Source organism: Rhinolophus sinicus, chromosome 4 (genome assembly GCF_057876585.1).
Source record: "Rhinolophus sinicus isolate RSI-liver-muscle chromosome 4, RSI-T2T, whole genome shotgun sequence".
Classification (NCBI taxonomy): domain Eukaryota; kingdom Metazoa; phylum Chordata; class Mammalia; order Chiroptera; family Rhinolophidae; genus Rhinolophus; species Rhinolophus sinicus.
The window spans coordinates 37472293-37488816 of NC_142504.1; the positions used below are offsets into that span (position 1 = coordinate 37472293).

General features: G+C 31.8%; 1 protein-coding gene across 6 annotated transcripts in view; it reads right to left on the reverse strand.

Moving 5' to 3' along the window:
* RUNDC3B (RUN domain containing 3B) overlaps positions 1 to 16524 on the reverse strand; it is a 124779-nt gene that overhangs the window by 67374 nt on the left and 40881 nt on the right. For 3 of the 6 annotated variants that reach the window (XM_088797778.1, XM_074340689.2, XM_074340687.2), the window contains exons 3-4: positions 10110 to 10160; positions 4469 to 4602 (exon numbers count right to left, since the gene is read on the reverse strand). In XM_088797778.1, the coding sequence (XP_088653904.1) occupies positions 4469 to 4602; positions 10110 to 10160 (185 nt within the window). Of the gene's footprint in view, positions 1 to 4468; positions 4603 to 10031; positions 10161 to 16524 lie in introns of all 6 variants that reach the window. The other 3 variants (XM_074340690.2, XM_074340688.2, XM_074340691.2) reach the window with 2 other exon arrangements.

Consider the following 16524-nt stretch of genomic DNA (forward strand, 5'->3'; position numbering starts at 1 on the left):
CAAATTTAAAGAACATTTCTAGAACTGACTGGGTGGTGAACACACAATGTGATATCCAGATGATGTATTACAGAATTGCACACCTGAAACCTATGTAACTTTACTAACAATTGTCACCCCAATAAAGTTTAATTTAAAAAAAGGGAGGGGGGGCCGGCCCGGTGGCTCAGGTGGTTGGAGCTCCATGCTCCTAACTCCGAAGGCTGCCGGTTCGATTCCCACGTGGGCCAGTGGGCTCTCAACCACAAGGTTGCAGGTTCAACTCCTCGAGGACAACAACTTGAAGCTGAACGGCACCCTCCACAACTAAGATTGAAAGGACAACAACTTGACTTGGAAAAAAATCCTGGAAGTATACACTGTTCCCCAATAAAGTCCTGTTCCCCTTCCCCAATAAAATATTTTTTTAAAAAAGGGAGGGGTGGTAGATGAGGGTAAAAGAGGATCCAATCAATACACGGTGATAGAAAGAGAGCTGACTCTAGGTGGTGAACACACAATGTGATATATAAAGATGATGTATTACAGAACTGTACACCTGAAATCTACATAACTTTACTAACAACTGTCACCCCAATAAACTTTAATTAAAAATAATAATAATAATTCCACTCTAAAAAAAAAAAGAATGTTTCTATACTAAATTAGTCATCGCTCCACAGTGTATATTGTCTTCCATTGCTTCAAATGTCATTCACATAATCCTAAAAGGGTAATCAGAGTGAATCTGGCTTCTTATATAGAAATAAAAAAATGAATCTGTTTTGGTATCAAGTATACTAAGTTGCACGTTGTTTAGCATGTAAATTTGGTACTTCGATTCTAGTATGTTTTCATAAGTATCGAGGTTAGATGAAAGTACTGGAGTCACTCCAGACTGAAGCTCAAAGGCCCCATAAACCTGCCATCAGAGGTTATTTGTTTAATCTTTCAATCCTGATACTTGGCAGGTGTGATTTACTGAGTAGATTAAGTACTTTACTCTTCCTACTGCAATGAATAAAGACAGAGAAAATCTTCACCTGTAGATTTTTCACAGTATAACCAGGCAAATCATAGATTTCTCTTTTCCCAGTAAATGGCATTTGTTTGAGGCCTGATCAAAACAAAGACATAAAGGCAGTATTTGGAACGTGAAATGTTCTGTGGTGTCTTGATACTCAACACCGCTTTTTGTTTTTTTGTTTTTGTTTGTCACAGAATAAAAGTATTAACTCTCGCTGCTAGGCAGCATCTTCCAGTGATTAATCCCAAGAGTCTCATTAAGAGAGGTGGTGAGCCAGGGTTTGGGTTTCTTTGGTACACTCAGGTCCAAATACTACATTTCCAATGTTTATTAACTTCTTGACTACTTTTGTATTTGGGGATATGCTAGTTCTATAAATATATTCTCCTTGTGTTGAAGGAGTTCAGAATATACTTGTCATGTTAATCTCTCCTACTTTTAATCTGAAAATAAAGTTTATATTTCACCTGGGTACTTTCTATTTTTATAGACTTGATTCATTCAAATAACAGCTAGTCTTTTAATCTTAAGCTACAGAAACCAAGATATTATTCTTAAACCACAAGGAAAATATGAGAGGAAAACTGATACAAACTCAATTAAGATGCAAAAGAGAATTCAAATTTCACATTTTTAAAACCTGTAGTCAATTAGACAATTAGTAAGTAAATAAATGAGTAAATTCAATAGTTGTGACTAAAAAAAAATCTGTTAATATACAATAAAGAAACAAGATGAAACATCTATGAGAAAAAGTTTTTAATTAAAAATATAGGTATAATTGATTAGAAATGAAGGCATTTATCAGTGTAAAAAATTATGTAAGGCAGAGAAGAAAAGTAATTCAATCTAAAAGAGAAGATACTAAAGGAGAAGTATTGCTCAGACAGCCCCTTGCTTGGAGACTGGCAGGAGGCAGTGAAGGAAGAAGCAGTGGTTTTAGAAAGTGTGGTATATAAACCAAAAACAACAAAAGAACAAGACAAACAAATGAGAAACAGAAACTCATAGACACAGACAATAGTTTAGTGGTTGCAAGAGGGTAAGGGGGGCGGGGGGTGGGGGGTGGGAGATGAGGGTAAGGGGGATCGAATATATGGTGATGGAAGGAGAACTGACTCTGGGTGATGAACACACAATGGGATTTATAGATGATGTAATACAGAATTGTACACCTGAAATCTATGTAATTTTACTAACAATTGTCACCCCAATAAATTTAATAAAATAAAATTTAAAAAGAAAAAAAAGAAAGTGAACTCTACAGCTTCAGAGGGTGACAAAAATCATAGCTATCAACTGTATCCAAAAACACAATTCCATATTATGAATTCTAAGCTGTTTAGATATGTTTCTAATTATGTCACTAAACTTAAATATTATAAATCATTTTTAAAAACTTAAATATTCAGTTAATGTTATACAAAATGCCTTCTTTAATTTCTGTATGTATTAGCCAATATTGTGAAATTGAATTAGCCAAAAATATTCCAAGAGAAAAAAAGAAATGCTAAATAAAAATGGATACAGAACAATAAACTTAGAAACTACGCTTTTGAAAGATGATTATTATACTCTTGCTTATTATACAGACATGTAATTTATAAGTTTATAATTGTGAAATAATGAATTAAATTATGTCTTAAAACTGTGCATACTTATTTTAATCTTTATTTTCTACTTTGTTTCATTGTGTAATTAAGTGTCAAAAATAGTAAGGAAAGCTACTATGACAATCCAATTTAAAAAAAACCTCCTGAACTAAAGTGGATACAGCTTATCAGCAGCTCAGACATCTTATAATCTTAACAATTATTGAGGACTCCAAAGAGCCTTTACATGGGTTATAGCTATCAATATTCGCTGTATTAGAAGTCAAACTGGAAACTTCTAAAATATTAAGAAGTTTAAAATAATAAATGCATTATGTTAACATAAATAACATTTTAATGACAAAAATCTATCTTTTCATAAACAAAAACATTAGTGAGAAAAGTGGATATTTTACACTTTTTCCTCAATGTATGGCTTAATAAAAAAGAACTACATATATGCTTCTGCATTCAATCTGTTACAATGTGTTGTTTTGATTGAAGCATATGAAGAAAATCTAGCTTCACACAGATCCTAGCTGGAGAAAGGAATATTTTAATAGCCTTTGCAGATAATTGTGAATATTCTTTGGTTCTGCATCGAAAGTCAGTAAGTAGTAATTTCTTAAAGGTGAATTGCAACATAGAATTTATAACCATATCAGTGAGCTTTTTCATACTGTATTACATTAAATCCACTGATCTATCTTTCCACTTTGAATGGACCCTTTTACTCATGCATGACTTTATAATTCTATGCATTGGTTCATTTGAAAAACATGAGTTATCCTGGTCTTCTATCAAGTGTCGCCACATTTCATTAAACAATTAAAAGATACACGTGGTAATATCAACATCTATGTCACCAGGAAAGTCTTTAAGTATTGGGGAGTTACCAAGTTTAAGATGGTGAATACAAATTTTCAAAAATTCTAATTTTTACATGAAAGCTTTGATTTTACTATTGGCAACAAATACTGTCAGCTGTTTTTCTTGAAGTAGTAGGCTCCTTGTGTTCAAGAAATGTCTGCCAAATGTCTAAGTCTAAAAAAACTATAATTTCTATGTTTTTCTTTCAAATAAAAATAGTATTATGTGACAAAAGTGTCTAGTTTGGCTTGCAATTCAAACAACTGCATGAATACTTTTCCTTAAGACAATTATCATATTTCAATATGCTGCAGAAATGCTTTATGCATACTTCCCATTTTGTCATTCAGTATATGAAAAAGACAGGTACTCAAAGGTTGAGACTAATAACATTAATAAGGTTTACTACACCATCATGGACATTCTTAAGTGAAAGTGGCTTTTTTTTAAGGCTGAACTGATGGTGGGGAAGAATTCAATGACTTACTATTGTAATAGTATAGTTTGATACCATTCCCTCAATTCATGCTAAGGCGCCAGCAACTTTACCCACCATTGCTTCTGCATCAGCAGTGCAAAGGTCACCACAGTGCACAAGGCCAATAACATTTTGGTATTACATGAAAATAGTTTTGATATTATGGATCCCCAGGGTTCTGCAGGACACTGAAAGCCACCGATTTAGGTAATTCAAGAAGTGCAGAAAAGTCACAGAATAGGAAATATTTCATTGTGCTTCTCAAAAAAGAAACTTACAGTGACTAGCTTCGTACCTTCCTACTATTCATAAGGCAAAAGTGAAGATTCCTGAGCATTCTAAAATAACTACATGCAATTAAAAAAAAAAAGGAAACAAGCCTCTGAAAGATGTTACATTTGGTCAAGTGCTTAATTCCAACAAAGAAAACAAGTATTTTAGATAGCAAAGAGCTCAACATTTTCCATTTGGGTCAAAACTGCTTAGGATTATACACATTGCATATTAATATTTACATCTTACCTTAGCTCTAGAGGAACTGACATTTTCCATATTTTCAATGCTGCAGATACAACTCTGTGAAACTTTTCGGCAAGCCACTCTGATATAGTCCCAGAAGCTACGAGGACTTTCATAACCAAACCAGGTTACTTGACCTTCAGGAGACAAATTGTAATACAAAATAAAAGAAAACGAGACTAGAAAATTCAAAATACACGAACAGAACTCTATGGTGTGGTATAGTAGTGGAAAGGGCACTGATCTCAATGTCAAAAAGCCTTAAACTGAGTCCTGTTCTACCTTTACCTAGTTGTGTTACTTTGGGCAATTTATTTAATGAATTTGAATCACAGTTTCCTCAACAATAAAATGAAACCAAATGAAGTAAAAAGGGTCGAGATACTAAAAAAATCTCTTGCAGTTTAACATCCTATTATTGTAGCATATTCTTTTAGGTATCACACAGATAATTTTCCTTGTGGTTCTAATTAAACATTAATTTAAATGTCACCAGTTGTATTCTAAAGCTTTCTCTAGTCAGAAAAACAGAAAGAAAAAAAAGTAACCCTTTTTCTCCTCTTCATAGAGATACTTCAAACAAATGAAATACTGTATAGTCTATCCTATCAGTAAACATAATAAATTAGAATCCCACATTCACTAATCATTCATAATCTTCTACCCAACCATTCTCACTTATAAAGCCATAAAGCTTGCCTAGAACTATCATTTATCTGCTCTCTTCTAGTCACCAATCCATAAAAAGTCCTTCAGACATTTACTATTCTAACCTTTCAAATTTGAGTAATTATGTGTCTGTTCATGAACAAATGTTCTTTTGTGTATTTCTTATATTAATATTTCTATGTGGGACTTTTAGTAGATCCATGGGAACCATTTTGTACTCTTAGTATTTTTAAATGGGATATGAAAGGCATCTTAATACTTTCAATTGTCTGGAATGATTAATCTTACCTAGGGAAGTTGTTTAATCTTAATGTAGAAAGATTAGCTTTTATATATTTTTAAATCTGTGCCTCTCTGTTTTCAATTATTTATCTCAAACCTTCCTTTCCCCAGTAACAACTCCTCTCTAAGCAACATCAAAAAGTATTCTTGTCAGCAAGCATCATTTAAATGGAGCAGTGTCTGAAATGATATTTGAGTGGTTTCCAACCACAGCAGCCCAGAAGAGTAACTGGCTTCTTTTAACAAATACTTATGCATGGGTTCCACCAAAACAAATAACTAGAATCTTTAAGGGAGAGGCCAGGCATTGGTGTTTTTAAAAAGATACCCTTGGTATTTCTATTATATGACTAATCAACCAATAGAAAGCCTATATATATGGTGATAGGTAACTCCTATAATTCAGGAAATTTTAAGGGCCTCCTCTCCTACAGTGAGCCAGTCCCTCCCTATCTGCTGGCATAGCACCCTGTGCTTACTTATCCTTTTAATTGCCTGTTTACTTGATTGTCTCACATATCAGGTGGTAAAATCACTAAGGCAGGGCTTTTGTCTTTAAATTGACCTCTAGCATTGACACGTGCTTGGTTCACAGTACGCATTGAATAAATATTTGTTAAGCAAATCAACTGGTAAATCAGCACAAAACAAATTATCTTAATTGCAATGCATGTAAAAATTTAAATTTAAAAAATCTAATTAGTATATTTTTATTGTGACAGTTCAATGACAATCTGGTATCAAAATGACTCCATGTTAGATTACAAATATCAAATATTCTGAACAAATATACTTACTTTTGAATATATATAAATAAAAATATAAAGGCATCTACAAATCCTTACTCAAATGTCTCTTTAAAATCAAATATTACTACCAACAAACAAACATCTATAGGAATATTTATAATCTCCCTCTTCCTCTCAATCTCTCCCCATCACTTTCCTTTGCCCCCTCTCTTCTTTAGTTGAAAAAGTTCCTGGAACTTTCTCAATATAGTTTGTCTTTAGGGCAATTTTCATGACATCAATTTGTTAGCCATTTGGATGGGCTTTTGAGTCAGGTGGACTTGAATTAGATCACTTTCCAGCTATGTAATCTTGAGCACATGACTTCACTCTGTAAGTCTGAGTTTCTTCTAAAATTGACAATTGTAGTACCTACATGATAACACTTGTAGATTAGATCATGTATGTGCAGCAATTGGTATACAGTCTAGCACAGGTGTAAATAATTACTGGTATTGTTATTACTACTATCACACTAATAGTTAAGGGACCCAAGCTCCCCTTGTGGGAATGAGATACAAACTTAAGTTTTTCCCATCATTTTCTTACAATCTAGAAAAGTCTTTAAAATTTACTCCCTAATCCAACCTTGGCCCATATCAACCATTCTAAATTTGCTTCCCTAAAATATACCTAGTCTCAACGAATTTTTCTTTGGCTTCTATCAATTGGGATCATTCCATAATTTTAAAAAGGTAGAATCACAAGGTTTCTCTGGTGACTTTATTTTAAATTTCCTGAGTCTGACATGGCTGAAGAAAATTTATGAGAGGTTTTAAAGTAGAGCTTTTGAAAACCAAAAGAATATAACAAAGTCCGATTTTGGAGGAAAAGAAACAAAGATATAGAAAAACTAAAAATCTAGAATTAGGTTAAACAGAGAAGGAATGGGCACTAAATCCTTGGGACTCTTGCTGTGTGTAGGAGATGCTATCTATAACACTTTTACACAGGAGAGAATGAAAAGATTTCCCAGATTACAAAACAAGAAACTAGGTAATTAACCAAATGCCATATCATCATACTTTGCAGGTCCTGAAATAAACCAGTATATCTTCATGACACTTCTATCTACTCAACAAACTAAATGTGAGGATGACTTGGCTTGATTCTGCCTTCCTTCCTCTTCCATGTATATCATTTCCAAAGTGAAGTTCTTAAATCAAGACACTGAATTTTTCATATTCTGAAGGATCTGCTTTGATTAAGAGAAAGTGGATTCCCTTGTTAAAAACTTCCAAACAAACTGTCACGTAAATTGTCTGTACATCCTAGAATTCTATTTAAATAACTAAATAATTTCTGCATTTATGAAAGGGTTGAATTTAATTAAAAATAATACAGGTACTACTCAACTGGTTATTTGAGATATTATTACTTGAACATCGCTTTTCCTTAAACACAGATTAACTGAGAGCAAAAGATGTACTCGGGCTATTTGTAACCACTATTCAACAGGAAAATTAAAAAGCAAAGCTACAAGCTGATCATGCCTTTAAAAAGTAATAAATAATCACTCCCAAGATATTCTTATTTCCTTTAAAAGTAACCACAAAAGCAAATCACATTACAAGAAACTGACTAGTCTGTATCTTGAAGAAATTTTATTCCAGAGAAGAAATATGTTGTCATTAGCAATTCACTTTTTAAAGCTCCTGACGAGTATAGGTGTAGAATATGCTTTCAATTATATATATTGTTAGAAGTTGACTTTTTACCAATTACAAAGTTAAACAAGCTTTTCAAAACTTATTCCCATTCCATTAATCCAACTCTAATTCACTTTAAGCAGAGAAGTAAGTGGTGAAAAGTTTTCTATACTAAAAGGTGATCTGCTACAAACCAGCTACGTGATGTCTTTCCCACTAAACTGCCTCAATTTCGGCACCTAAAAATAGTATGTGATCTCTAGGATCCAATGTTATTCTAAAATTACTCTTCTACATTATTTAAGTTAGACATCTATTCACTTCATGTAACACATTTGTGTTTTGTTTATCTTATTTTATGGACAGAATGAGACCTTCTGAGAAGAACAACTAAAATTTCCAAAGTGGTTCTCTACTAAATAGTAGTTAATGACACATTATCTTTTGATAACATACTATAAAATATAAATGAATCTGTTATGTGCCTTCCTTTCTCCACCCTTTGTACTTGTGCTATATAAAGAGCAAATGAAAACCTGGTCTCACAAGCTGAAGTTCTCTTAACATTAACATATATCACCTAGATGACAATACCAAAGAGCTGCTATTCATCTAGACAAGCAGTATAAATAGTCACATCAAATTTTAATAAATCATTCCAATATCACTGCAAATATTTTCAGATATTTCAAGGAAATAGGTTACTTACGGATTTATTGTTGCCAATATAATAATATATAGATATTTAATATCTATATTAATATATAGATATTTAACTTTAAACTTTGTAGCAGCAATCCTAAGTTTCTTACTGCTAATTTATAAAATCAGTTTAAAATTTTCCACTATTTTTTACTGAACAGAGAAAATTCCCACTTCTGTAAGCGGTTAGAATTATTTCCTTTTTAAAAATAGTAGTAGTATTGGTTGAGGTTCATATTTATTTAGATCACTCAGCTTTGAAAGTAAAATCATGACCTTAATTTTTGAAATAAATTCTCATATTAATGTTCTAAAAAAGAAAACAAATTTAAATACTTTAAAAATAACTTTAATTACACTTTAAGCTGAATCTTAGTAAGTATGAGTCTAGACTAGATAATTGTACTTATATTGCTAGCTCTGTATGTTACTTATTGGATGCTTCAAGGAAATCATTTAGCAACTATGAATCACAGTTACTAATACATAAAATGTATTTATTATCTTTTATTACTAACAACATCTTGTTCACTGGTAAGGAATTTATCACAAATATCGAAACTATGTATCTATACCATAAGAATAAGTCAATTATTAATCTTCCAGAACAAAAAATTAAGATAAACAGGTTTATCCAAGAATCTGAAAACTGAATTTGACTTCATAGGCTTACTTATCCCAGTAATTTTACCATCTTTCCAAGTAGAGTACAAAAGTTTTGGTTTTTATTTTCTTCCACCAGCATTTTTAATATAAGGTTTAGATTACCAGCAAATTAAATTAGAATACCAAAGGCTGAACTCCATACACAGAGCTACATATAAATGTGTAGACCTGAAGAAATCAAGCGTGATTTGTTTCACTAGTGATTAAGTTTTACTGTAATCTTTAAAAATGAGTATTTCTTTTCTAATTAAACAAACATAATAAAAGGTTAGTTCATAAGTACAGAGGCCTAGTAGTGTTTTACACACAGCAGCAACTCAATAAAAAAGTTCTGAATAAGTGAATAAAGGAATGCATTCTCCCTGGGAGAAAGGAAACTAAGGAATATATTCCCACTAATGGTTCAAAAATGGCAAAGCAGTTACCATTGATAGTGCTCATGTAGGTTTTACTGAGTGATTTCGGAAAATTTACACAGCTTGCCCCAGCCCCTGGTTTGCATGTAATAGAAATATTACTACACAGCAGTTATAAAATTGAGGAAATAGCCAATAACTCTTATATCATTAAGGGTTCTAATAACACACATATACTTGATTAATAGTGTTAAAACCATGGAACTTAATAGAAATATGGAGGGGGTCACATGGGAGAGGAAGGAGAGTAAAAGGATTATTATATTGTGTGGGTTTACAAAAAAGATTTTAATTTAAAAATTAGTACAAGCATACTTGTGCCCTCTGAATTAACAAAACCAAAACCAGAAAGCTTTGCAAAACCCATGCAATGTACTAAAAAAGATCACTTAACTGATACAGCCCTCCCCAGTAAGTCAATTCCATGCTCCCGAGCAGCTCAGTGGCGGGAGACATCACCAGCATAGAGTACCTTGAAGAGGTATTTGGAGATGAGCCAGCCATCTGCAACTTTGGGAAATCTCTTTAAAAAAAATAAACAACAACAACACACAGATATTTAAGAAACCTGCCATCAAGTTTATAATTGCAAACTGAATACCCCAAGTAAGATGGCTACACATAATTTTGACACAGTAAACACTAAACTCATGTAAAATGAATCTGAGCTACATTCAGCATGTAACTCAAGCTGGTTCCTTGCAGCCTATTCTATTGGAGAGACTAGGATGTATGTAAGTCACTGAAATAAGTAAGAAGTAGTTGTTCCCTATTTACTTCTATCTCCATCATTCTTTCTCAAACATAATAAACTGGTAACAGAACACAAAATGAGAAAAGCTTAACTGAATTTGCTAGATTTGCACCTCAGAATTAATAAACTTGGTTAGGAAAATTACTTATTGAACTCAAAAAGTTTAACTTTAAAAATACACATTTTTACTGCTAACTTTTCTAAAAAGTTACAAACAAATTCATTTTAAAGAGCAGTCCTCTTGTTTTGGCCTAAGAAGAGTCAGAGTTTGTATGTTGTTGTTTTTTTCTGAATTATGAGACTAGAACTTAGATATTTGGTAAAATGTTATTCAGTTTAACCAATGTTGACTAAATGCCTACTCTATGCAAAATACTTTTATTTCCTAAAGCAGCTTCCAATTATTGCTTAACAATAGCCATCTGGAAAAGCACTATAAATTCTTACTATGTTGTTTGGAAATTCTTCATATATTTATACAGGAAAACTCCAAAGCTAAATTTCTGAAGTCACATTCATAACAAACGGAATTTTCTTCTCTCATAAGAAAACACTGAAATCTCCAATAGGACATGGTCCCACACCTTTCCAAATACTTAGAACCTTTACGAAACCAAACAAAAACTAAACACAGTAATATATTAATACATAAGGAAGGAGTTATGTACAATTGTGCTATTGACTGCATTTATGTCTCTACCATTCATTCTTTATCCTCCAACCTCCATTTGTAACATCTTAAACAAATATTAAATTTGGAAACACATATCCAAAAAGATAAATAATTTGGTACCCCAATTGAAGACCATATTAGAACATAATGCCCTAGCTGCAATACAATGACAATAAGAATGAAAATTTCTCAGAATTGAAATATAAATCAGAACAGAATGTTTTTCATTACAAATATTAAGTATACCAATTCTTAATGTTTAAACCACATTTACTATCTCTGCTCTGAAAACAAGGTTATATATTTTATTTGTAGTCATTCATGTAATCAAAAAGTTACCAAAGTAAAAACAATATCCAGGAAAATCGTATTTAAAGGAATTTTACTTCAAAAACGTTAACAAATGAGATATATCTAGATTTATGTCATGACTTAAACAATTCCTGGTATAAAGTAGAAAATAATTACTAAATCTCTTTTAAAACTCAATTTATAGATTAGGGTGTTTTTGTTTCAAGCTGTTAGTCTTTATGCCCTGGTTATGCATATTATTTTTATCTTGGCTGTGAAACATATGAAAAATTTTTAAACCAAAATATTTTCACTTATTTGTAGGCATTACTTGCTTTAAGCATAATTTCTCATTCTAGGTCAGTTACAAGCAACCAGAAGCATCCAGACCAAATGACAATCCACTAGATTCCAAATTATCTGCAGTCAAATTTCAACACCTCTGTCATTTTACAGATGGAAAAGCAGAGACCCAGAGAGAACCTGCCTAGACCCAGCACATCTCGGCTCCTTGTAGCACATGCTGATCTACTCCTTTGATTATAGACAAGATCTGACAGGTGGAAGAGATTCAGCCAGTTGGTTTTCCTGCTTGGTTATGAGTTTTCACAGACAGCCTCATAAATATAGAAAAATGATGGGGCAGTAGACATGAAGTATAATTGGGGTGAATATTTTTCACATAAAATTTAAAACCTTAGCACAGTTGCTGCCCAAAGTGTACACACACACACACACACACACACACACGACAAAGCTCACATTATTTCAAAGTGGCCCAAGCAGTGCTTGTCTGTAGAAAAGGTTCTCATTTGCAATTGAAATAAAACTTTCATTTTAAAATATATAATATTAAATATTTATTTTATTTAAATATATTTATTATAAATATAAATAACATTTATGTATTTAAAATAAATGTTAAGAGAAAGTATTTTACTGTTAAATAGCTTAGAAAAACAGCTGAGACAATACCAAATAAGCAAAATAAAATGTTTTGTTCAAAAACAAAATTTATTCAAATGCACCATTATAATCATATTACATCGAGTGATACTAGGTGTTAGTTTCTGAAATTTCAGTCAAAAGAAGAATCTACAAAGGGATGGATATGTAATAAAACAATGCTTAATCATGCTAAATATATAATATTTCCTGACCCAAAAGTATATAATTTTAAAAACAAATAAAGATAAATGCAACTTTACAATCCTTTTATTAATGTGGAAATTGGCCCTCATACAAAAAAAGATTACTGAACCCTGCTTTAAACAAATGAATTGGCCTTGGTGATAAGAATGAATATAATTCTAATCCATGAATATGACATTTATTCCTCCATTTTTTTCATGTTAGCCCTCGTTCCAACTTCACCTTTGTATTTATTTTTATTTCTTTGATGACTGAACTACATTATCATGACTGATAAAAACTGAGGTGTTAACAACTATGTAGAAGGTGAATTTTCTGCCTTTGCTACTTTTCTCTTTCTGTTTGTGTATATATTTATGTAATAAAGTTATAGGTAGGTCATTTTATTTTTAAATGATCCAAGATGGATATTTTTTTTTTTTTTTGGAATTGAAAGTGTTTATTTCTCGGTCATATGAGGTCTCTTAACTTTATAGGGCAAATGAACGTTTTTAAGTAAGTATAAAAGCATCTTAGCCTTTACAATTCATTCTAAAACTGGATGAGGCCAGAGCAATGGAAAATGATCTTGGCATATAAAGAACAAGCTTCCATTAATTTCTGGAAAAATCCTTATTATTGCAGATTGGTGCAGTCACTATGGAAATCAGTATGGAGGTATCTCAAAAAACTGGAAATGGAACTACCTTAAGGCCAAGCAAAATGGATTTTTGAAAGAGCCCTAGATGGCTCAATTGTAAACTGACAGCCACTTGTAAGGCAAATAACAAAACTGATTAAAAATTATCAGATAGTAATTCAGAATTTTCCCAAGTATTCTTTTTAAATAGGCAATACCAGAGGTAAATACTCTCTTTTGTCACTGATATTAATGCAAGTCTTTTTAATTTATTGGGGTGACAATTGTTAGTAAAATTACATAAATTTCAGGTGTACAATTCTGTATTACATCATCTATAAATCCCATTGTGTGTTCACCACCCAGAGTCAGTTCTCCTTCCATCACCATATATTTGATCAATGCAAGTCTTAATGTTTAAAATTTTGAATCTTCAACCATGTAGGCAAGAGAAAACTCGTTCAGTGAAGCAATATTTACATTTGCAATATACACTATAATTCAGCTAGCAATGAAAACAATATTTTCTTTTTTATGTGGCCATTTTCCATTTCTTAATAGGTTCTGAAATAAAAATTAGAATATTAGATTACATAAACAAGCATCTCTTTAAAATTAAAAAAATGACAAGATTTAGGAACTGAAATTATGATGATGCTCTCGAAAAATTAACTAAAGTCCATTAAATTCTGAAATCTTTTCCCTGTTCTATATTTATTTCCTTTAAATTAGCAATATTAGAGCATTAAAAACTGATTTTTAAGGAATTTTATTTTTTTAATTAAGTTTATAGGGATAACAATGGTTAATAAAATTACATAGGTTTCAAGTATACATTTCTATAATACATCATCTGTATATCACATTGTGTTCACCACCCAGAGTCAGTTCTCCTTCCATCACCATATATTTGACCCCATTTCCCCTCTTCTATCACCCCTGTCCCGCCCCCCCCCGGCCCCCGTACCATCTGGTAATCACTAAACTATTGCCTGTGTCTATGAGTTTTTATTTGTCTTACGCCTTTGTTGCTTTCAGTTTTATAGCCCACATATGAGTGAAGTCATATGGTTCTCGACTTTTTCTGTCTGATTTATTTCCCTTAGCACAATAATCTCAAGATCGATCCATGTTGTCACAAATGACAGTATTTCATCTCTTCTTACGGCAGAGTAATAATCCATTATGTATATATGTACCACATCCTATTTATCCAATCATCTATCAAAGGACACTTTGGTTGTTTTCATGTCTTGGGCACCATAATAATGCTGCAATGAACATCAGGGCACATATACTTTTACAGATAAATGTTTTCAGATTTTTGGTGGTAGATAGCCAGGAGAGGGATTGCTGGGTCATATGGTAATTCTATTCGTAATTTTTTGAGGAACCTGCACACTGCCTTCCATAGCAGCTGCACCAGTCTGCTTTCCCACCAACAGTGTATAAGGGATCCTTCATCCACAGCCTCTCCAACACTTATTATTTATCTTGTTGGTGATAGCCATTCTAACTGGTGTGAGGTGATATCTCATTGTGGTTTTGACTTGCATTTCCCTAATAGCTAGTGAAGTTGAGCATATTTTTCATGTTATCTGTTGGTCATTTATATGTCTTAGAAGAAGTTTCTGTTCATGTCTTCTGCCCGTTTTTTAATTGGACTGTTTGACTTTTTGTTGTTGAGTTGTATGAGTTCCTTATGTATTTTGGATATTAGCCCCTTTTTGGAGGTGTTGTTTGCAAATATCTTCTCATTCGGTTGGTTGTCTTTTTCTTTTGTTGATAGTTTCTTTTGCTGTGCAGAAGCTTTTTAGTTTGATATAGTCCCAATCATTTATTTTAGGTTTTATTTCCCTTGCCTTTGAGGTCAAATTCATAAAATCCTCTTTGTACCCAAGGTCCATAAGTTTAGTACCTATGTTTTCTTCTATGCAGTTTATTGTTTCAGGTCTATGTTTAGGTCTTTGATCCATTTAAAAGTGAAGTTCATGTAAAATAAACTTGAAAAATTCTCCAGGTGTAACAAAGTTTAAAACTAGTAATAAATCTCTCATTCTGTAAATATTTCAATTTGGGGGTTTAAATGACTCCTTGGAAATACTGGTTTGGTTGTAAAATATAAAGACCATTTGGTCTACATCTCTTAAGTATAAATACTTGAGATATTTTTCTTGCTTTTCACCCAGAAATGCCTACAACAAATACAGTAATTAATTATGACAATCATATGGCTCCAAACAGAAGCATTAACCAAGTATTTGGGAACTGTGTATTTTAGAAATTTAGACATTCAGAATTATATAAAACATTACAAAACTAAGACAAGAAAAATATTTCAGACGTTCCAAAACAAATAATAAACTCAAATAAAAAATGATAAGCATAAAATGAAATAAGAAACTACTAACTATGTAAGAAGACTAATAACAAGGGAGAAAAAAGGTCATTATTGATCAAAATGGGCTATATAAAAACTAGTTCCATGTAAACACTTTTTTTCTATTCTAGCGTAATTAAGAAAACTCCATAAAAGAAACAGGCAAAGGTCATAACCAGGAAATTAGGAAAAAGAGATTAATAACTATGAAAATATATTCAATCTCATTTTCAGATAAATACAAATCAAAGCAAAATATTTTATCTATTTCATATTAATAGAAAGCCAAAGAATATATTGTCCCCCTATCAAATAAAAAATTAAAACTATTAGTAATAGTACGATGAGGATATGAGAAAAATAACAATTACATATATTATTGTTAGTACAACCTTTCTGGTACATGATATAGCAACATGTATCAAACAAAATAAAAGTACATACATCAGAACGTACATAGAACTTAATTTCAGTATTTATAATTCTAAGAATTCATTAGCTATTATTACTACTAGGAAATAATTTTAAATAAATTAGAAAACTATAATTTTAAAGAAATTAGAAGACAAATGTTCAGTGATATATATAACGAAGTGTTTATGAAAATGAAAATGTGGAAAAAATAAATAGGAAATTATTGTTCATATAATGGAATATTATGTGCTTATTAAGAATGAAATGGAAATATACTCAAGAGAATAGAGAACATATGTTCAAGCAAAGACCTGTATGTGGATATTCACAGCAACATTGTTTATAAGAGAAAAAAGTAGAAACAATCTAAAATGTCCATTAAATCAGTACGGCAGAGGGTCTAATCCACTGCTCACTGTCTACAGTAAATGTTGCCATTATTGTTGATATTCTTGTTTGCATTTCTCACTACACAGTCCTAGATAGGGAGGGAGGACAAGTTATGAAAAAAATCAATTCCTAAAATAATCAATATGTAGAATGATCAAAATTTACAAATTGCAGTTTGTAGAAGTTTTAATAAAAATATTTGATTTTTGATTAC